Consider the following 23013-nt stretch of genomic DNA (forward strand, 5'->3'; position numbering starts at 1 on the left):
TCCACGTGGAGCATGAAGGGCAAAAACCTTCAGGAGTTCTTTTGTCCTGGTGCTGGAAGCTTTTCCTCCATGTGGAGCATGAAGGTCTAAAACCTTCAGGGGGTTTTCTATCCTGATGTTGGGAGGTTTTCCTCCACGTGGAGCATAAAGGGAAAAAACCTTCAGGGGTCCTTCTTCTGCCCTGGTGTTTCCTCCATGTGGAACATGAAGGGCTAAAACCTCCAGGGGTTTTTCTTCTCCCCTGGTGTTTCCTCCACATGAAGCATGAAGGGAAAAAACCTTCAGGGGTTTTTCTTTTGTTCTGGTGTTGGGAGGTTTTCTTCACGTGGAGCATGAAGGGAAAAAACCTTCAGGGGTTCTTTTGTCCTGATGTTGGAAGCTTTTCCTCCATGTGGAGCATGATGGTCTAAAACCTTCCGGGGTTTTTCTATCCTGATCTTGGGAGGTTTTCCTCCACGTGGAGCATGAAGGGAAAAAAACTTTCAGGGATTCTTCTTCTATCCTGGTGTTGGAAGGAGATTTTCCTCCACGTGAAATACAAAGGGCAGCAGCCTTTCAAGGTTCCTCTTCCTGATGTTGGGAGGTTTTCCTCCACGTGGAGCACGAAGGGCCACAGCCTTTAGAAGTTCTTCTCCTTCTGGATGTTGGGAGGTTTTCCTCCATGTGGAGCACGAAGGGCCGCAGCCATCAGAGGTGTTTTTTCCTGATGTTGGGAGGAGGTTTTCCTCCTCCACGTGGAGCCTTTAAAGGTTCTTCTCCTCGCTGATGTGGGGCAGTGTCTTGGTTTGGGAAGACAGGTGTCTGCTAAGGAAGGCAGGAGCCTCCCTTGGAATGGAGAATGTAAACCCACTCCCTCTGAATTATTGTGATTTTGAAATTAAGGGGCTCTCAGGCAAAGACACGGGGATAGGAATAACAGTCCTTTACTAGGAATATTTAAAATAAAAATGCGGTAGTACTAAAAAAAAAACCCGAAAATGAAATACTGGCAGAATCAGGACACGACCTGACCCGCTGTTGGTCGGGGCGTTGGTGTCAGCCCAGATAAATCCTCCTGCAGTGCCAGCTGTGGTTCTGTGGGAGCAGAGGTGATCCTGGAGAAGGCTCCAGTGGTGCTGGGATGGGTCCCGTCTCCCTCTGGGAATCCAGTGCACACAGGCTGTGCTGCTGTTCTGAATGCCAGGGGTGATCCAGGCAGGAATGCTGGGCTCCTCCCCCTGGGTGGAGCCTCTCCCCGTGGGATGATGGGATAGTATCAGCCCTGCAGTGAGCCTGGATGGCCCATGGACAGCAGAGATCCCCTGGAGGGAGGACGGGTCCTGGAAGGGATAAAGAAACACTGTCCCAGCTGGTTTTAATAGAAGATATCCCCCCAGAGTGATGAGGGACAGGTCCTGGCAGGGATAAAGAACTGCCCCAGCTGGTTTTAATAGAAGATATCCCCCCAGAGGGAGGAGGGACAGGTCCTGGCAGGGATAAAGAACACGGCCCCACCGGGTTTCAATAGAAGATATCCCCCCCAGAGTTATGAGAGACAGGTCCTGGAAGGGATAAAGAACACAGCCCCACCTGGTTTAACAGCTGCCCATGAACAGAAGATCCCTCTGGAGGGAGGATGGGTCCTGGAAGGGATAAAGAACTGCCCCACCTGGTTTAACAGCTGCCCATTGATAGAAGACACCTGTCCCCTCCCCACTGGAGTCAAAGAAAAACACTCCTCAACTGGTTTCAGCAGATTGGGAACGGAACACATCCTGCATCGCAACCCAAGACAGGAGTTCAGAGGTTTCCACACCGAGGAGCCCTGGCAGGGCGCAGAGCCTGTCCTGGGGCTGTAGCTCAACCAGCAAACCCCTTTGGTGACAGCCACGGTGACACTGAGCCTCCTCTGGGACACGGCCTCAGCCGTCCCCCGTGAAAGGGGAGCCCAGGCAGGTGTGAGGTGTGATGTGCAGGGCTGGGGCTTTGCCCCAGTTCCCCAGCTCCCCTCCTTCATCCCCGCAGCCTGGGGTCGGTAACTTCTAACAGGGTTTATTTCGGCGCAGCTTTGGGGTTCGTGGGCCTGGCGGCACGGAGACAAATAAATATTTGCCTCTCGCTTAGCAACCTGAGCTAAATCCTGCCAGCAGTAGGTGTTCTGTCTCCTCCCGGGTGAGAGGGAGAGGCAGTGTCACGTCACCATGGCTGCAGCAGGGCCGGGCGCTGCTCCCTGCACTCCCAGTGGCCCTGGATGTTCCTTTTCCTTCGCCTCACCCGGGGTTAAAATTTGCGTGGTTAATGCTAATAATCGTTATTATTATTGATAATCATAAATATCAGCTCCCGCTCACCCACCTTGGAGTCCACTGCTGGCCCCCAGGAGAGTGTTTAAGGCAGCTCTTGACTGAGTGCTCACTGGAATCATTTACTCTTCTTCTGCTGTGAGATAGGAGACAAAGACGGGTTTGCTAACAAAACCACCAGAGAGAAAAAAAAAATCAATGAGAATGAGAATCAAACCTTCAAAACACTTCTCCTCCCCCACAACTTTCCTTTCCCTTCTCACGCACAACGTGCAGAGACAAAACTCGGAACTTTAGGTCAGTTCACCGCCTCTAAAATAGTCTTTCACAAAAGGAAAAGAAGAAATTATTCTAGTGAGCACTCTAGGCACTGCACAGACCCAGAACTCTTTGTTTTGGAAGTGCTTTCTTAATTCCTGACCCTAAATCCTGACCCTGCACGAGTCACTGGAGGTTGGGAGCAGCTGCCAGTGGGATTTCCTGGTGCCCTGGGTTTTCCACAGTGAGCACAACTGTGACAGCCCGTGGACAGAACCAAATTAGATGGAAACTGGAGTGGAGCAGGACAGTTTTAGTGTCCTGGTCTGTTTGGATCCTGGGACTGGAGCACCGGGAGAGGCTGAGGGAGCTGGGAAAGGGGCTCAGCCTGGAGGGGCTCAGCCAGCAATCTCATTCTTTCCCATGGCGGCAATCCCATTCCTTCCCATTCCAGCAATCCCATTCCTTTCCTTTCCAGCAAACCCATTCCATTCCTTTCCTTTCCAGCAATCCCACTCCTTCCCACAGCAGCAATCCCATTCCTTTCTGTGGCAGCAATCCCATTCTTTTCTATTCCAGCAATCCCATTCCTTCCCATTCTGGCAATCCCATTCCTTCCCACACCAGCAATCCCATTCCTTCCCACACCAGCAATCCCATTCCTTCCCACACCAGCAATCCCATTCCTTCCCACACCAGCAATCCCATTCCTTCCCACACCAGCAATCCCATTCCTTCCCACACCAGCAATCCCATTCCTTTCTGTGGCAGCAATCCCATTCTTTTCTATTCCAGCAATCCCATTCCTTCCCATTCTGGCAATCCCATTCCTTCCCACACCATCAATCCCACTCCTTCCCATGTCAGCAATCCTATTCCTTCCCACACCAGCAATCCCATTCTTTTCTATTCCAGCAATCCCATTCCTTCCCATTCTGGCAATCCCATTCCTTCCCATTCCAACAATCCCATTCCTTTCCATCAATCCCATTCCTTCCCACACCATCAATCTCACTCCCTTCCATGTCAGCAATCCTATTCCTTCCCACACCAGCAATCCCATTCCTTCCCATTCCAACAATCCCTTTCCTTTCCATCAATCCCATTCCTTCCCATTCCATCAATCCCATTCCTTCCCATTCCAACAATCCCATGCATTCCCATTCCAGAAATCCCTTTCCTTTCCATCAATCCCATTCCTTCCCACACTATCAATCCCATTCCTTCCCACACCATCAATCCCATTCCTTCCCACACCATCAATCCCATTCCTTCCCATCCCAGCAATCCCATTCCTTCCCACACCATCAATCCCACTCCTTTCCATGTCAGCAATCCTATTCCTTCCCACACCAGCAATCCCATTCTTTTCTATTCCAACAATCCCATTCATTCCCATTCCAGAAATCCCTTTCCTTTCCATCAATCCCATTCCTTCCCACACCATCAATCCCATTCCTCCCCATACCATCAATCCCATTCCTTTCCATATTAGCAATCCTATTCCTTCCCACACCAGCAACCCCATTCCATCCCATTCCAGCAACCCCATTCCTGCCCTTTCCAGCAATCTCATTCCTTCCTGTGCCAGCCATCCCAATCCCTTCCCATCGCAGCCATCCCGTTCCTTCCCGTGCCGCGGCCCCACCATCCCGGGGTCGCTCCTCCTCCCCCGCTCCCGCTCGGATCTCTCTCGCTCCATTTCTCGCTCTCCTCCCCGGGTGGAGGTGCCCCTGTGGATTTTTCCAATCCGGCTCCCTGTTCCCGATAATTGTCTGCGAGGCCGCGCTGACAGCCCGCGAATGGGGTGTGATTGTCCATCAGCAGCCGGGGGAGCTGCTGCCCTCCCTCTGCCCTGCTCGGGGCAGCCAGGGAACATTCAGGAGCTGGGGGGAAATCGGGAGAGGGATGGGAGGGTCCCGGGTTTTTTCTCACCCAAGATTCAGGATGGTTGAGGGGGTTTTTTGCCCTCTGAAAGCCCCGAGCCAGGTCGCAAGAAAGAAGCGGAGTCTTCAAGGTCTTGTTTCTCCCGGTTTCTCGTGTTGTTTATTATGTCGTATCTCCCAATTTTCTCCTCGTCCGGCCGAGATCTGGACAGCGGCGAGGACACGAGGTGACTCCCCCTCCATGGGAGGTCGCTGCCCTTTATACAGATAATTACGTGCCTATTAATTGCAATTAAGTTCCAACACCTATCACCTGCACTAAAGGGGTCACCTCTACTCTGACCCAATCCCCCTGAACTCCTTTGTGCCACCGTCACCAGGAGATGGAGGCCAGGGGAGAAGGAAGAACTCAGGGCACCGCCCTAAATCCTCCATCCTGTCCCCATTCATCTCCACTCTAAAAACCCCAAAACTACAGAATTTTCCACCCTGTGACAAGCTCCACTGCTGTCTGTCACACCTTTGGGACTTGTAATTCCTCTCTCCGTGTTGGAAGTTTTCCCCACGGGCTGAAGTCAAAGGCTGCGTCCTCCTGGGCTCTGTGCCGGGGTTTCCAGCCCCCCTGGACAGATCCCAAACCCCCTGGACAGATCCCAAACCCTCCTGCTTGGGTCCCAGACCTCTCTGCCCAGGTCCCTGACCCTCCAGGGCGCCCAAAGGGATGCCCTGGACTCCGACAGGAGGGGATGGAGCATAGCCTGGTTCCCTCCTCCACAGGAGCCAGGAAGAAAATCCCGGAGGATCCGAGGAGCTGAGGATCAACTTCTGTTGTGAATGGAGTTTAAGTTTGAAAGGAAGCGGTGCCTGGATCTGAAATCTGCATCTCTCTGCTCGGGAGCTCCTGTTCCTGCACATCCCTTTTTTTCTGTTCATTCTGGAATTGCAGAAGGGAGTGGTTGGATCTCTCAGACTGGGAGCCCAGAAATCGCTGGAGCTGCAGCAGCCGTTCCCAAAGCCTTGGATGTAGTGGGAGACAAGGACGTGGGGTTCTCTGGGAATGCTCCAAACCCTGAAGTTTGGAACACCTGGCACCTGCTGGCTCCTGCCAAACCCATCCCTGGGAGTGTCCCAGGCCAGGCTGGACACTGGGATTGGAGCAGCCTGGGATGGTGGAGGGTGTCCCTGCCCATGGCAGGGGGTTGGAAGTAGATGATCCTTAAGGTTCTTCCCAACCCGACTTGTCTGGGATTCCGTGACTGTCCCCTCCCCAATCTCCGTGTGCCTCTCTGCAGTGTTTTCCTTTCTTGTTTCACTGGGATGTCTCCATTCCCAGCAGGTTTGTTCTCCTCCCTCCCTTCCCCTCTGCCCCAGCCCATCCCCACCACCCCCAGGAGTGGGGCTGCCTCTGGACGGGATCCAGGCACACGGAAAACCTGGGACGAGACAACACCCTCTTGTCTTGGGGCATGGCCCCTCACCCTCCTTTCTCCACCCTCTCCCAAACCCAGTTTGCCTTATTCCCAGCACAAATCCCACTTTTTCTCCAGTCTTGCTCCAGCCCACACCATTTTCTTCCCCTGAGGCACCCAACTGTGGGGCTGCTGTGGTCACCCCCCCTGGAACTGTCCTGGGAGTGATGTCTCCTCCTCCCCTTACCCCTGCTCCTCTCTAACTTCCTTCCCCACTCGGATCCTTGTTGCTCTCCCTTCCCTTAGGCTCCTCCATTCTGTTCTCCTTGGCTTGGGAAAGCTCCAGTTGGGAAAGAGCCCAGTTTCCCATCTCTCTGCCTCCATCTTCACCTCCCAGCCCTAATGAAGGAAGTTTTGGTGTTTTTTTTTTTCCTTCCTTCTCCTTAATGCTCTTTTCTCCAGCTTGGCTGAATGGGACTCATCAGATCCAATTAGTTCTAATCCAATCTGGTGACTGGGAGGGGGATGAGGGATAACCTCCTTTGGAGCCAGTCCCTCTCTCCAGGTTGACTTCCCAGCCCCAACTGCAGTGTTCAGGGATGCCCCGGAGTTGAATCCCTTAAATCAGTGGAGATTTCTCCAGCCCAGCCCATGAAGTCTGGAGAGTGGCTCAGAGACATTTTGGGTGGTGTCACCTACCAACTAATGCTCGCTGGACTCCCGAGATCCCTTAATTTTATAAAAATTCCCTCCCGATATCAAGTGACACAACTCCTTGGACGGATTTATTGCTCCAGGCCGGGTTTAAGAAGTGTGGGTTTGGTTATTGCCAGCGTCAGGCATTCAAAACCATCTCTCAGACTTAAAAAACCTTCATAGAGAGGGTGGAAAAAAGCAGGGAATTTTTTTTTTAAATTCCCATGGTTTTAGGATTAGTGTCTTGGTAGACATGAGCTCAGAACTTTTTGAGACAAGGAGGAGAGGAAAAGGAATCAGAAATGTTGGTCTCTGAAGGCGTCTGACGGCTTCAGAGCTTGGTGACATCACAAATGTTGTCCCTCTGCTGAGGGGATGTTGTTGGTGCTGAAACAAAACTGGCGGCTAAAGAAGTGATGGCAATTCTTGACACTGGAGGAGGAGGAGGGAGAGAGGAAGGTCAGAGTGCTGCCAGGGGCACAGGAGAGCCCTGGGTGAGGCTTCTCTCCCACTGACGGTGTTTGATCCCGGTTTTGTGTAATGGGATGTGTTGGTGTCATGTGTCCCTGTGTCCACTCCTGTGTCCCTGGGTCCACTCCTCTGTCCCTGTGTCCAGACACATGTCCCTGTGTCCACTCCTTTGTCCCTGTGTCCACTCCTGTGTCCACTCCTGTGCCCAGCTCCCCCTGGCTCCCTCAGCCACATCAAGGGACTGCTCTGGAGGAGGAAACCTCAACGAACCAGGCGGTTGGAAAAAGCCGGATTCGATCTTGGTCAGAGTGCTGGAATCTGCACCCTGGACGACTCCTCATCCCTGGGAGTGTCCCGGGCCAGGCTGGACACTGGGGCTGGGAGCACCCTGGGGTGGTGGAAGGTGTCCCTGCCCTCAAATGTTCTTTACGGTCCCTTCCCACCCAAACCATTCTGGAATTCTGTCAAACACTGGAGCAGGCTGCCCGGAGAGGCTGAGCTGCAAAGGGAGCCACAGGATAAGAGGAATCAGCTTTGGGCTGTGCCAGGGGAGGTTGAGGCTGGAAATCAGGAAGAATTCCTTCACCAAAAGAGTTGTCAAGCACAGCTGCCCAGGGCAGGAGTCCCCATCCCTGCAGGGATTTCAAAGCTGGGATTGTGACACTCGGGGACATGGGGCAATGCTGGGGTTTGCTGGACTCGATCTCAGATGTTTTCCAGCCTCGTGGTGGCCTGGTGCTCTGGTGGCCTGAGGCTGAGCAGTTCCTGCCCTGGTTACCCTCATCCCACCTCATGGCCTGGGGGAAGGAGCTCACAGATCGGCTGCAGCAATTTCCAAACTGTGGAAAACAAACCCTCATTAGTCTCCTGTATCCAGTCCTTGTGTTGAGGATTTGGGAGATGGGGTTTAATCTCCAGCAACATTTAATTTCGTGTTCCCAGCAGGAGGGTTGCTGTAAATGGGGGCTGAGTTAATCACATTGGATCTGGAAGTAAAATGCTTTTTATTTCACTGCCCTCACAGTGGTGGCTCTCCCAGACTCAGCTTTTCTCTTCCAAAAGCTGCTGCCCTTCCACTTCATGGTCAAATCCTCTGTCAAACCTCCAGGCAGGGGCTGCAAACCCAACAAAATCCATCGTGGACACAGATTAAGCACATCCAGACTAAATACCCAAATCCATGGGGCAGAGCAGCAAAGCCAGGCTTAAAAGTGGCTTCTCTTAAAGCCACACATTTTGAACTGTGTTACAGTTTCAGGAGGTGTTCAGGCTTTGAAAAGCCTCATCCCAACACCTGCAAAATGTAAAATAAAATAAAATAAAATAAAATAAAATAATTTTTGAAAGGGAAGAAGTTCAAGACAGGCCCTCACTGCTGTCCAGACTAAGCAGAATCGCTGCGGCTCTCTTGGGCTCAGGTCTAGAACTGAGTTTGCTGAGAGCAAGAGGAGAAGTTCCTGCTTGGGATCTGGGTGAAAACCTCGGGAAAAGCTCTGGAAGTATTTCCTGGGGCTGGAAAAGCAGCCCTGGGCCCATGCTGCAGGGCTTACCCAGCTCTTGTGCTTCTCCACCTCTTCCTCCCAGCCGGGGTGTGCTGGGATGTGCACGTATAATGCAGCAGCCTCCAAAATTTGTTCTCCCAGGATTCTCTTTGTTTTTTAATCCCCCACCCCCCAAATTGCTGTTTTCTGGCAGCTTTTTGGTTTTGGGTGATTTTTAAAAAAATTTTGCTTCATTTTGGACTGAAAAAGTTTTGGCCAGACATTGCTCAAGTTTTCCATTTCCAGCTGGAAATTCCCGAGCTGAGGCTGTTGGGTTTTGTTTGCGCATTTGGGTTTTTTTTTCGGAGGGGGCAACGAAAAAGAGAAAATTTTGTGAGGAAGAGTAATTTAAAGACAGAAATCATTCCCCGTGAATAGATTTGGTTAATTTTTAACCCCACTCGTGCATGACGCCAATTTTGATGGAGATTCTCTCGACTTTCACCGTTATCAATGCGAGGCTCGGGAGGCAGCCACTCCTCTGTGCTGTTTCTATGAACGTCCACAACCGCTCAGATCCGTCAAAAACCATGGAGAGCTCTGCATTATTCAGGGGTCGGATGAGGCAGCAAAAATAAATCCGTGGTTTTAAGAAACTTTAGAGCCCAAATGTTGGCACTGGTTGGGGTTGTGTTGTCCGGACCCTTGGAGAAAGAAATTAATTGTGTTGGGCCACCACCACCACCACTGAAACTGGGCTTTTCCCAGCTGGGTGAGGACTGCCAGCCCCAAGGATTTTGTGGTGGGTGGGGAAAATGACAGTGAACTGGGCAGAAATCCAGCCAAAGGCATTTCCAGAGGGACTGGATGGAGTTGGGATGGTTTCTGGTTTATCTTTTAGCTGGGTTTAAACCCAACGGTTGGGTTCAGCCCTCCGTATAAACCCAACAGTTGAGTTCAGTCCTTAATTTAAACCCAATGGTTTGGTCCGATCCAACCGTTGGGTTCAACACTTTGTGCAAAGCCAATAGTTGGGTTCAACCCTTTGTTTAGACCCAGTGGTGGGTTCAACCCTTCATTTAAACCCAAGAGTTGGGTTCAACTCTTCATTTAAACCCAAGAGTTGGGTTCAACTCTTCATTTAAACCCAAGAGTTGCATTCAGCTCTTCATTTGAACCCAAGAGTTGGGTTCAACTCTTCATTTAAACCCAAGAGTTGTGTTCAACTCTTCAATTGAACCCAAGAGTTGGGTTCAACTCTTCATTTGAACCCAAGAGTTGGGTTCAACTCTTCATTTAAACCCAAGAGTTGGGTTCAACTCTTCATTTAAACCCAAGAGTTGCATTCAGCTCTTCATTTGAACCCAAGAGTTGCGTTCAACTCTTCAATTGAACCCAAGAGTTGGGTTCAACTCTTCATTTGAACCCAGCGATGGGTTCAACCCTTCATATAAACTGCACAGTTCAACCCTTCATTTAAACCCAATGGTTTGGTCCAATCCAATGGTTGGGTTCAGCATTTTGGATAAACCCAACCGTTGGGTTCAACCCTTCATTTAAACTCAGTGGTTGGGTTCAGCCTTTCGTATAAACCAAAGAGTTGGGTTCAGCCCTTCTTTTAAAGCCCAAGGGTTGGGTTCAATCCTTCATTTAAACCAAATGGTTGGGTTCAATCCAGTGGTTGGGTTCAACGCTTCATAGAAACCTGAGTTGGGTTCAACCCTTCATTTAAACCCAAGAATTGGGTTCAACCCTTCATTTAAACCCAGGAGTTGGGTTCACCCCTTCTTTTAAGCCTGAGGTTGGGTTCAGTACTTAATTTAAAACAATTGTTGGGTTCAACACTTCATATAAACCCACGCTGGGTTCAACCCTTCATTTAAACCCAAGAGTTGGGTTCAACTCTTCATTTAAAACCAAGAGTTGGGTTCAACTCTTCATTTAAACCCAAGAGTTGGGTTCAACTCTTCATTTAAACCCAAGAGTTGGGTTCAACTCTTCGTTTCAACCCAAAGGCTGGGTCCAACCCTTGTTTTAAGCTCAACAATTGGATTTAACCCTGTATTGACCAAAGGGTTGAGCCCAACACAGCCCAAACCCTGCATCTGGTGGGAGGTTTAGTTCTCAAACGCCAGCCTGTGCCATCTGCCCTGCTCCTGGTCGTTAACTCTCTGCTCCTCTGGTTTGTTTTTCTCCGTTCCAAGGTGGGCCTTAACGTTCTGATCCAGAGAGCAAACAAGTTTACCCCGGCCACTCGGCTCCTGATCCAGAGGTTTGTGCCATTCCCTGCTGTCGGTAAGGAAAAAATTCCCTTTTCTTTTGTGTTCCAAGGGGTGGCTGCAGGCCTGCAGGTGGCCAGGAGCCACTGGGGTGGACACAGCTCCTTCCTTCCTGCTCGTGTCCCCTCAGTGGTGGTCCCTGAGCTGGGGCAGGCAGGGATGGGACTCTGCAAAGCGGGATTTTGGCAGAAAAATGCTGCAAAGCCGCTGGTGGAGGCAGCCCCTCGGGCTTCTCAGCTGCACTCTCCACCCTGAAGCCGCTCCAGAAGTGATCAGCACTGGCTGGTCCTCGACCATTCCGTTCTCAGAGCATTTCATTTTTAAGACCTGGGTTGAACTGTGTCGAATCTTTCCAATAAGCAGCAGCGCCGTGGTTATTCTGCAGTGAAATGCAAAGAAACGGTTCTGCTCTGAACGTGCAGGTCTCTGAGACCCAAAAGCTGCCCCAAGTGTGCGTGCAGAACTGAGGCTGCTCCTGCCTCGGTGGAGCAATTTGTTGGTGTTTTCTCAGCCCCGTGTTTGAGGGAAGGGACGCCCTGGACTCGGCCTTTGCTGGGCCCTGTGATTCCAACCTCCAGCAGGTGCTGGGTTATTTTAGCCCTGAAGAAATCGCCGCTGCCTTTGGGGTGATTTTTTTTGTGTAAGCTTGTTTATTTACAAAGATGGTGCAAAAAAAAAAAAAATAATTGCCCAGGCATGGAGGAAATCACCAAAAAACGGGGTTTGCTCCCTGTTCCAGGTTCCTTTTTCAGCCATTTAATGCCAAATTGTCCTTTCAAGTTTTTCCTTTGCCGTGCATCCTCAGAGCTCACCTGAGCCCCTTTACCTGTGTGCTGCTCTCGCTTTCTCTGGCCTTTCTGCCCCTTTTTGAACAGGGAATTGGTTGCTGTGTCCCTCCAGCCCTCAATTCCCGAGTTGCTGGATTTTTTTTTCCCCTCTTTTCTGGCAGGAAAGCAGCTGCTTGCCCTGCTTGCAGCGCAGGGGGGACGGGGATTGTGCTCTGAGCACTTTCCTTGTACATGGGGGATTCTGTGGGCATCGCTGCCGTTCTCCTGGGGCTTTTCTGGGATCTGTTTTAGAGAGATTCAGCTTCCCTTGGGTTTTTATAACCAGGAGAGCACCAGGGATGAGTTCAAGCCCCAGGAGGCAGCTCTGAGGCAGGGCTTGAGTCAAAGACACACAGGAAATCCTTGCTGCAGGGCTGATCTGCTTTCACACCAAGGTGTTTGTGCTGGCATTGATGGAGGAGCCAGCATTAATTTGTGTTTTCGCCCGTAATTAATTCTCCAGCTGACATTTTGTTTGTCGTGCTCCGTTACGAGCCAGGACATCAGGGATCCTCCCACTAATTGCTGGTTTGTGGTTTGCAGACCTGGGCAAACCCTTTAATTAAGATGTGTCTCCCAATTACTTCTGAACCTCTCAGCCCTCAGCAGAAATTCTCTATTTCTGCGTGAAAAGCCAAACACTGGGGTAAAGCTCTTGCTCTAAAAAAAACCCCACAGGTGTGGTTCTCGGGAAAGGGGTTTAGTGCCCCAGCAGAAAGGCAGGAATTCTCCATTTCTGCACGAAATCCAGACACCGGGGTAAAGCTCTTGCTCCAGAAACCCCACGGGTGTGGTGGGGTTTAGTGGTGGATCTGGCAGTGATGGTTGGACTTGGTCTCAGAGGTCTTTTTCAGCCCTAATAATTCTGTGATCCGGTGGAATTAAGGAGTTTCCCCCATCCCTTCCTTGCCTCCCTCTCCCCTGACCTCCAGAGCTGTGCTGGCTGGGGGGAAAACTGGGGGGACAATCCAGGCTTGAGGGTCCCATCAGGGAGGCCTGGGGAGGGGCAGCTGGGGTGGGAGGTAGCCCAAACCCCAGCAGGGATGTCCATGAGGATTCCATGGAATTTTGGGAAGCTGGGATGGGCTCTGGGAAAGCTCTTGGTGCCCTCAGAGAGGTCTGTGTCCTCTCCAGGCCGTGTGGAGGTTGTGTCTGGCCCTCAGCAGACCTTTAACCCCAGTGCTGCTGAAAAATCCCAAATCGTCCAAAAAAATCCCAAATCGTCCAAAAAAATCCCAAATTGTCCAAAAAAAAAAAAAAATCCCACCCAGGTCCAGGGGTTGGATCCAGGGAACCCCAACCCAGGGGAGCAGCTCCTGGAGGTGGCCAAGGCCCTGCAGAGGCTGGAGAAGGGGTTTGGGATTGGGGTTGGAGCATCCTCTGGGGTTGGAGCATCCTCTGGGGTGTAAAGAGCAGCCAAGGGAAGGTCCTGGGGCCCGATTTTGAGCAGGGAGGGGCTGGATCCTTTCTCAGAGGTGAGGAGGGGAAGGATCTCGGTGCCCAAGGGACCCAAATTCACCCTTTTCTTCCCCAGACCTGGGCGTGAGCAGCGGTCCCCAGGGTGTCACTGCTGAGGGCGTGCTTTGCGCTGGAGATGTTCATGGCTAAAAAACACGCTCAGAAAACCCCCCAAAATCACATCCCAAAGCTGATCTGAAGGGAATTAAAGCTGATGGAAAGATCCTCGACGGAGAGAGGGGAGAGGGAGGAAGGATTTCTTCTCCTTGGGTTTTTTTGTGTGCGTGCGTGTGTGCTTGAAATCGTTGTGTTTAGGTGATGCCCAAGGGCAGATTTAGAGTGTTGAAAGCACCCTGGGATAGAAAAAAGCCCCACAAACACCCAGGAGTGGGGTGGTGGCTTGGTCTGGAGCCCCCAAACCCAGTTTCTGGTGTGCCTCAGAGCGCTTCCACAGGCCACGTTATCACAACTTCCTCCCAAATCCCGCGGATCACTTTGTCTGCACATAAATCCATTTATTTCTCACCCCCTCCTGCCTTTGAGACGTCCACGAGATCCAAGTTTAGCCGTAATTAGCAGCGTTTGCTGCTCTCTCAGGAAGCAGAAGGGGAGCAGTTACGTGAGCGCCTCGCCTCAGACGAACGGGCTGGAAGCAGCTTCTGGGTTTTTGGGATCGGGTCAGGGGGATTCCAGAGCCTTGGAAAAAACTTCACACCCCATCCTGAGTCTGTCAGGAACTCTGTGCCAGGCCATGCCTGGCCAAAGCAGCTCTGTTTTTCAGGTTTTATCTGCTCAGTTTTGATTGACAACGAGAAGGACGGGGCATGAGAGTGTTAAAAATGAAAAAAACCCCAAAAAAACCCCCAAACCCAAAGGCTAAACTTTCTTTAAATGAAAGGCCTTGTTTTGTGGTTTTTTTTTTTTTTAATCTGGGATTCAGGAGCTGAAGGGGTTGGGAACACAGATATTTTGATAGATGGGAAGAGTGGTCTGGTCGTTGGAATATTAAAGAGAGAGACAGAGTGTGCGTGTGTGTGTGTTCCTCTCCCTCTCGAGTGGAAGGAGCATTTGTCACCACAAATCATCCTTGATTGCACAGAGCTGCCTTCAGAGAGGGCTCACCCACCCACCACCCTCAAAAAATTAGACATTTGTTATATGACATGAATTGAGATTAATTAGCGAATATTAACCCGTCAAGCAGCGCAGAAACACATTTTTGGAAGGCACTGGTGCTTGCGGCAACAGTGGGTTTGTCTCAGTTCTGGGTGGAAAGTTTTGCAGGGAAATGTGGTGTGGAGGGAGGGGGGAGGTGCTGGAAAATGCCACTTGATCAGCCCGAAAGTTTTGTGGGAATTGTCAGAAATTTCCTTTGGGAGAAGTTGGGAAGTGCCTGAGCCCCGGGGAGGGCGATGCTCAACCCCAGCTCTTGATCAGACTTGAGGGACAGAATTTAGGGGTCGCCTCGAGGCCTCAAAAGCCACAGGCTGGGCAAGGAGTGGGGGTCAGAAAGGTCCCGGAGCCATTTTTCCCCAAAAATGTGGGAAGTCATGGGATGGTTTGGGCTGGAAGGGGCCACAAAGATCGCCTGGTGTCAACCAGGGGCAGAGACACCTTCAAAGAAATCACAGAAATCACAGGATTCACAGAATTCACAGGATTCACACAATTCACACAATTCACAGAAATCACAGGATTCACAGGATTCACAGAAATCACGGAAACCACAGAAATCACAGAAATCACGGAATTCACAGGATTCACAGAAATCACAGAATTCACAGAAATCATAGAAATCACAGAAATCACAGGATTCACAGGATTCACAGAGATCACAGAAATCACAGGATTCACAGGATTCACAGAAATCACAGAAACCACAGAAATCACAGAATTCACAGGATTCACAGGATTCACAGAAATCACAGGATTCACAGAATTCACACAATTCACAGGATTCACAGGATTCACAGAAATCACAGAATTCACAGAAATCACAGAAATCACAGGATTCACAGAATTCACAGAAATCACAGAAATCACAGGATTCACAGGATTCACAGAAATCACAGAAACCACAGAAACCACAGAAATCACGGAATTCACAGGATTCACAGAAATCACAGAATTCACAGAAATCACAGAAATCACAGAAATCACAGGATTCACAGGATTCACAGAGATCACAGAATTCACACAATTCACAGAAATCACGGAATTCACAGGATTCACAGAATTCACAGGACTCACAGAAATCACGGAATTCACAGGATTCACAGAAATCACAGAAATCACAGAAATCACAGAAATCACAGGATTCACAGAAATCACAGAAATCACAGGATTCACAGGATTCACAGATTTCACAGAAATCACAGAATTCACAGAAATCACAGATTTCACAGAATGACGAGTTTGGAAGAGACCTTTAAGACCCTCAAGTCCAACCCAACCCTGCACTAGACCTTCCTGTTGTCCTATTTGCCCTTATTGTCCCAGAGGGGGAAAAAAAAAAAATATTGGTTATTCTTCTCCTTGAGAATTCCATCTTTTTTTTTGGGATCAGAGCAGACTGAGGGCAGGAAACCTGGAAGGCTGAGAGGGCAAGCAGAAGCTGCCAGTGGGGACTGGGCAGGGCTGATCCCGCTGCCTTTCTCTCCTCCTCAGCCAGTGCCAACATCTGCAACGTGGTCCTGATGAGGCACACGGAGCTGGAGGAAGGAATTGACGTCTTGGACAACAATGGGAACATCGTTGGCTCTTCCAGAGTTGCTGCCAAACACGTGAGTACTGGGGGAGCTGGGACACGGCTGATTCCGGCCTCAGCGCATCCCACTGCAATCCACGGCTGGGAGAGCTGGGAGCGGAGGAGATCCGGGGAACACGGATTTGTGTCGTGCAGGGAAATCTGGGGGCTGGCCCTGGCGGTTTGGGAGGGCACAGGTTGGCACTGGGGAGATGCTTCCACAGGAATTCCTTGTGGAATGCCCAGCCAAGACCCCCTCACACCTTTTCCCAAGTGAGGAGGACTCAGGCTCGGAGCTGAGCAGCTTTTCCACCCTTTCCCATTTGCTTCCCTGTTTCCACCCTGAAGCTGCTCCAGAAGTGATCAGCACTGGCTGGTCCTCGACCATTCCGTTCTCAGAGCATTTCATTTTTAAGACCTGGGTTGAACTGTGTCGAATCTTTCCAATAAGCAGCAGCGCCGTGGTTATTTTGCAGTGAAATGCAAAGAAATGGTTCTGCTCTGAACGTGCAGGTCTCTGAGACCCAAAAGCTGCCCCAAGTGTGCGTGCAGAACTGAGGCTGCTCCTGCCTCGGTGGAGCAATTTGTTGGTGTTTCATCAGCCCCGTGTTGGGGAGATCCCTGTGCCTGATGCTTCCACAGGAATTCCTTGTGGAAAACCCAGCAAAGATCCCCTCACACCTTTTCCACCCTTCCCTACCAAACCCTTCCCTGTTTTGGGAGGGCACAGATTGACACTGGGAGGATCCCTGTGCCTGATGCTTCCACAGGAATTCCTTCTGGAAAACCCAGCAAAGACCCCTCACATCTCTTCCCAAATTAGGAGGACTCAGGCTTGGAGCTGAGCAGCTTTTCAACCCTTCCCTGTTTGCTTCCCTGTTTGGAAGGGCACAGGCTGACATTGGGAAGATCCCTGTGCCTGATGTATCCACAGGAATTCCTTGTGGAAAACCCAGCAAAGACCCCTCACACCTTTTCCCGAATGAGGACTCAAGCTCTGAGCTGAGCAGATTTTCAACCCTTCCCTGTTTGGAAGGGCACAGGTTGACATTGAGAAGATCCCTGTGCCTGATTCTTCCACAGGAATTCCTTGTGGAAAACCCAGCAAAGATCCCCTCACACCTTTTCCCAACTGAGGAGGACTCCGGCTCGGAGCTGAGCAGCTTTTCCCCACTTCCCCTGCCGAACCTGCCTTAAAAACCGCCACCCAAAGCTGGCCGAGGGCAGCCAGATGTTGGTTTTCTTTTTACCCACGTGAACACCCGGTTTGCTTCCCCTGCAACCCACTCCGAGCCATCTGCCTGGAATTGTTCCCTCCCCACCCCTCGGTGCGGCTCTGCCTCCTGAGCATCCCCCTGAGCCGTTGTCTCCAAGTGGGCTCTCCGAGCTGAGACGTGGAGCTGTGCTGAGCGCACGCCCAGGCACAGGAGTTAATAATATAAAGCTTGGCATTTCCCTCCCTCCTTCTGTCCAAGGCACTCCAGAGACAGCAATTAATGTACAGCTCCGCAGTCCTCGGCAGGAACGGGGAGATCTCGAGGAGCTCTCCATATTGTTGGTTAACAGGGGGATTAAAACAATCTGCTGAAGGGCTCAGAGACACTTCTTGGAGCCAGTTTTCCCTCGCTTCCATTAGCTGGCTCCGGGAGTCACTTTCCCCCCTCTCTGTCCGGATGGTTGAAAGAGAGAAAATGAAGATTTAGAAGTGAAGGTGCTTGGGGGAGCGGTGTAGGCGGAGCTTCAGCAGAAAATTTGGGAGTTCTGGGAACTTCTGCTCAGCTGGCGTCCAATCCCAGCGCTTGTTCCTGGATAAACTGATCCCGGTTTTTGTCACGTGAGACGTGGCAGATCCTCAGTGTGACACAGCTGTCGCTGTGTGACGGTTGTGACATAAAATCATGGAGTGCTTTGGGTGGGAAGGGACCTTAAATCCCACCCAGAGCCACTAGGCAGGGACAGCTCCCACTGTCCCAGGTGGATCCAACCTGGCCTTGGGCATTCCCAGGGATCCAGGGGCAGCCCCAGCAAATGTGGGAATTCCAGCCCAGCCCCTGCCCACCCTCCCAGGCAGGAATTGCTGATTCCCAAGATCCCAGCCCAATGTCCCCTTTCCCAGTGGGAAGCCATTCCCTGTGTCCTGTCCCTCCAGGCCTTGGCCCCAGCCCCTCTCCAGCTCTCCTGAAGCCCCTTCAGGCCCTGGAAGGTCTCTGGGCCTCCATAAATCCAAATCCAGCTTTGGTCAGTCCTTCTGGCCAGGAAGGATTGGTGGAGGTGCAGCTGCAGCTCCGTGGTCGGGGTTTTCCCGGGAGAGGAGAGCCCTGTGTGTCACAAATCCCTGCAACGAGCAAACCAGCAGGGATTGAAAACGATTCCTGGAGCAGCAGTGAGGAGCTGCAATCGCCCAGCACGGAGCTGAAACCAGAACTCAGCTCAGGGAGGAAGGGCTGAAAGGGCTGCTCTGCCCATGGTGGGGTGTTTTCCCTACAATATTTCACCTACAACATTTCCCCTACAACATTTCCCCCACAACATTTTCTCCACTACATTTCCCCTCCACCATTTCTCCTACAGCATTTCACCTACAACATTTCTTCCACATTGCCCTACAATATCTCCCCTCCAACATTTCCCTCACAACATTTCCCTCCAACATTTCTCCTCCAACATTTCCCCCATAATATTTCCCCTACAGCATTTCCCCTACAACATTTCCCCTAAAACATTTCCTCCACATTTCCCTACAATATCTCCCCTCCAACATTTTCCCCACAACATTTCCCTCCAACATTTCCCCTACAGCATTTCCCCTACAGCATTTCCCCTAAAACATTTTCTCCACTACATCTCCCCTCCAGCATTTCCTTACAACATTTCCCCTACAGCATTTCCTTACAATATCTCTCCTCCAACATTTCACCCACAAGATTTCCTCCACAACATTTCCCCTTCAACATGTCCCCTACAACATTTCCCCTGCAGCATTTCCCCTACAGCATTTCACCTACATTTCCCCTAAAACATTTCCTCCACAACGTTTCCCTACAATATCTCCCCTCCAACATTTCTCCCACAACATTTCCCCTCCAGCATTTCCCCTCCAACCCTTCCCCTACAGCATTTCACCTACAACATTTCCCCTAAAATATTTTCTCCACTACATTTCCCCCACATTTCCCCCACGACATTTCACCTACAACATTTCCCATAAAACATCTTCTCCACTACATTTCCCTTCATTTCCTCCACAGCATTTTCTCCACATTTCCCCTCCAACGTTTCCCCACATTTCCCCTACAGCATTTCACCTACATTTCCCCTACAGCATTTCCCTCCAACATTTCTCCTCTAACATTTCCCCCAAAACATTTCCCTCCAACATTTCCCCTCCATCATCTCCAGACAGCCGTCCCAGCTCCCTTTTTCCCTCCAGGCAGCCCTGCCCTGTTTCTGTAGGAATATCCCGGGGTGTTTGGCCACTTTTGGTCACACCAGGTGAAACCAGGGAAGCTCTGGCGTGTCTCTGTTTATCCTGCTGGGTTTGTGACCAGGAATTGTGACCAAACAGGTCCTGGCAGAGCTGGCAGTGCCTGCTGATCCTCTCATTACCATCACTAACCCAGGAGAGCCCTTCCTGAGCCCGGCAGCTCCATCCTGCGTTTGTTTGGGATTGTGTCGGAGCTGTGGGTGATGCCTTGGGAAGGCTGAGCTGGAGCTGAGACTGGGCAGACCCAGAGGATGAAGCAGAGATTTATTGAAAGGCCTTTAGGACACACCTTGGGCAGGACAAGAGCCTGGCCAGGGCTGCACCCAAGGTGGAACCAAAATGGACACAAAATGGACCAAAAATGGACCCAAAATGGACCCAAAATGGTCACAAAATGGACCCAAAATGGTCACAAAATGGTCACAAAATGGACCCAAAATGGACCCAAAATGGACCCAAAATGGGCACAAAATGGACCCAAAATGGACCCAAAATGGACCCAAAATGGACAAACAGTCAGGAGGTCTCACACTTTGATAAGTTTTGGTCCATTTGCACGTTGGGGTTGCATTGTCCAGTCCCAGCTCCAGGCTGTGAGGTCCCATCCTTCGTGTCCCTCCCTCCAGCCCACCCTTGTTTGTGCTGTTGGGGCTGAGAGTTGTCCTTGGTGTGCAGCAGGAGAAGGATTTGTTTAGTGTCCCTGCTCTGTGCAGAGCTGAGTGACGCTGACTGTGAGCTCGGAGCTCACCCCTGGGCACCGCACAGCCTGAAAATATGAAAGTTAAATCTGAAAGCATCATGGACACAAATGGGACGGGGACACTCAGAGCCTTTTCCTTGAGCTTTTATTGCAGCATCAGCCCCATAACTGATGATGATTTTACACAACGGAGGGATGGCAGCAGCTCAGGTCCGCCAGCAGCAGCCAAAGATCTCTTTGTTACAGAACATTTTAGAAGTTTTCCAGCCAATAACACATTGCTAGAGCTGACAGACAATTGTTCTCCCAGCCACTGGCAGCACACACACGCCTGCTTCAAACAGTGCTTGGGTGCTTTCTATTAACAATAATCAATATTCCGTTATTAAGCTTAAAACCTTCTACCATCTTGCGAAATGTATTTTTCTGCAGTCTGAAGATCTATCCCAGCCAGACCTGACTCTCAGATCATTGTTCCATGTCCTGAATTGCTGTACTGTTGTAACTTTTCCTACTTTCAAGCTTTGCAGTCACAGCTAATTCTAATTTCTTCTGCTCTTTGTGTTTCCGGGGCCTGCTCCCACACCTTTCTGGAAGCCTGTTTAATTTTAATATTGCCCACTTGGGATGTCTGGAAATTTGTTTTTGTTTTTGCTCCTCAGGCTCTGCTGGAAACAGCCCTGACCAGAGTGGTCCTGCCCATGCCTATACTGGTTCTACCTCCCATCATCATGTCCGTGCTGGAGAAGTGAGTGTTCCTCACTGGGGAAGGGGGAATTCCCCAGGGGAAGGGAGGGAAGGTCCTCACTGGGTGTGGGGCATTGGTATTTCATTGGTATTTTGTTATTTTATTGGTATTTCATTGGTATTTTTTTATTGGTATTTTATTATTTTATTGGTATTTTATTGTTTTACTGGTATTCTATTGTTTTATTGGTATTTCATTGGTATTTTGCTGGTATTTTATTGGTATTTTATGGAATCATGGAATGGTTTAGGTTGGAAAGGTCCTGCAAGGTCACTGAGTCCAACCATTCCCAGCACATGGAATGGTTTAGGTTGGAAAGGTCCTGCAAGGTCACGGAGTCCAGCCATTCCCAGCACATGGAATGGTTTAGGTTGGAAAGGTCCTGCAAGGTCACTGAGTCCAACCATTCCCAGCACATGGAATGGTTTAGGTTGGAAAGGTCCTGCAAGGTCACTGAGTCCAGCCATTCCCAGCACATGGAATGGTTTAGGTTGGAAAGGTCCTGCAAGGTCGCAGAGTCCAGCCATTCCCAGCACATGGAATGGTTTAGGTTGGAAAGGTCCTGCAAGGTCACTGAGTCCAGCCATTCCCAGCACATGGAATGGTTTAGGTTGGAAAGGTCCTGCAAGGTCACTGAGTCCAGCCATTCCCAGCACATGGAATGGTTTAGGTTGGAAAGGTCCTGCAAGGTCACTGAGTCCAGCCATTCCCAGCACATGGAATGGTTTAGGTTGGAAAGGTCCTGCAAGGTCACGGAGTCCAACCATTCCCCAGCACAAATTCTAAGACAAATTCCAGCACAAATTCTCTTCAGTCTTCAATTCTTAAATTCTCTTTAATCTTAAATTCTATTTACTACCATCTAATTCCAGCGAGGAGCAGAGTCCAGCCCCCTCTAATCTTGTGCGAGACATTTGACTTTTATTTCATTCTCCTTCTGGGCAAAATCTCTGCAGCCTCTTCCCTGCTCCGAGTCCCCTTGTCACCCCAAGGCTGCTGGGAATGTTCCTGGGAGTGGCCACGCCTTACTCCGGAGTCACTTATCCTGGAGTAATTTACTCAGGGCTTACTCCAAGTTGTATGTAGGAACTGAAGCTTTGCACTGAGGAGGTTTTGAGTGTTCCCACCGGTTTACCTGGTTCCCATTTAACCATTAAAAAAAAAAAAATCAACACCCAGGACAAATGATTTTGTTCCTTCAAAGGACCGTTGCTGGGTGGCCACAGCTCAAATCCTTTATGTGCCAAAAAAAAATCTGGAGAAGTTTGTAGAAAACTCCTCTGTGAATTAATAAATTATTGTCTCCTCAGCAGGACACACTGAGGGCCCATCCTGGGCCATCCCCAAGCTGAAAAATAAACCTGACAGGAAAATTGGATTGGCACCCGGGGAGAAAATAAAACCGATGGTGAAATTTGCTCCGTCCTCTGCAGCGAAACAAAACCAATGAATCATCTCTTTGTCCTCGGGGGCATCATGAATCCTTGGAGTGATGCGAGTTTTGCTAGTGCACCTGTGCTCGGCGCGGGCCTTGCTAAAACTGATTTTATCTGTGAACTTACAGGAGATTGCCCTCAAAAAAAAAAAATCATCATTTTAACTTATCGAAAGCTTTAATTCACGTTCGGGAGAGAAAATTTCCCTTCTCGCTGCCACGAAACTCCGTGGGTATAAAAATATCCGGGCTCTGCTGCTTTTGCCTGCCGGAATTCTCCCCAGAGCTTTGTGCCTGCTTCATTTTCCCATCGAAGATCCTGGGATTCCTGCAAGGCTGGCAGTGAGGAGCGGCAGGGGATGGGGAGCGCGGCGTGGCTCGGCCACGCTGCTGCAGGTGGTGGCATCTCTGGGACACGGGGACTGTCCCTGTCCGTGCCTCAGGGATCAACTCACAGACCTTAAAACTGGTTCCCAAAGGGCTCGGTCAGAGCTGGAAGATCATTTTGGGATAAAAAAAAACCTTTGGAGCGTTCGGGGGAAAGTGTAGCTTTGTAAATTTAGTAGGATTTGAGTTCGAGGAGGGTGTTTTTAATGGGGGGCGAGATCCAGGCAGGAATAATCTGTTAATTGATAGAAGTCCCTACAGGGGCTGTAAATGGGGAGGATGAAGGTGTCCCTCATTATTTGGGGAGCTGGGATCAGGAGTCGCAGTCCGGATCCTCCAATGGGTTTGCATTTGGGATATGGGAAGGAGGGGATGGTTCCTCCAGTGAATTTGCATTTGGGATTGTGGGGAAGGAAAGGGACCGTTCCTCCAAATAGTTTGAATTTGGGATTGTGGGAGGGAGGGG

The 23013-nt window shown here is 50.5% G+C and overlaps 1 protein-coding gene and 1 long non-coding RNA gene across 6 annotated transcripts in view; one reads left to right on the forward strand and one right to left on the reverse strand.

Moving 5' to 3' along the window:
* The window catches only part of SFXN5 (sideroflexin 5), a 113443-nt gene that overhangs the window by 58399 nt on the left and 32031 nt on the right, over positions 1-23013 (forward strand). For all 4 annotated transcript variants that reach the window (XM_066185116.1, XM_066185113.1, XM_066185115.1 and 1 more), the window contains 3 exons: positions 10688-10778; positions 15715-15830; positions 20640-20725. In XM_066185116.1, the coding sequence (XP_066041213.1) occupies positions 10688-10778; positions 15715-15830; positions 20640-20725 (293 nt within the window). The remainder of the gene's footprint in view (positions 1-10687; positions 10779-15714; positions 15831-20639; positions 20726-23013) is intronic.
* Positions 907-4671, reverse strand: LOC136290805 (uncharacterized). Of its 2 annotated transcripts, none has more exons than XR_010721386.1 (3): positions 4476-4671; positions 2335-2418; positions 907-1319 (listed from the first exon to the last, which is right to left on the reverse strand). It is a non-coding gene; the product is annotated as an uncharacterized lncRNA (long non-coding RNA). The 2 variants fall into 2 exon arrangements; XR_010721387.1 differs by having other exon boundaries at positions 2335-2447.

This window comes from Chamaea fasciata, unplaced genomic scaffold (assembly GCF_029207755.1).
Source record: "Chamaea fasciata isolate MVZ Bird 193981 ecotype frontalis unplaced genomic scaffold, bChaFas1.0.hap1 SCAF_6, whole genome shotgun sequence".
NCBI classification, from domain to species: domain Eukaryota; kingdom Metazoa; phylum Chordata; class Aves; order Passeriformes; family Sylviidae; genus Chamaea; species Chamaea fasciata.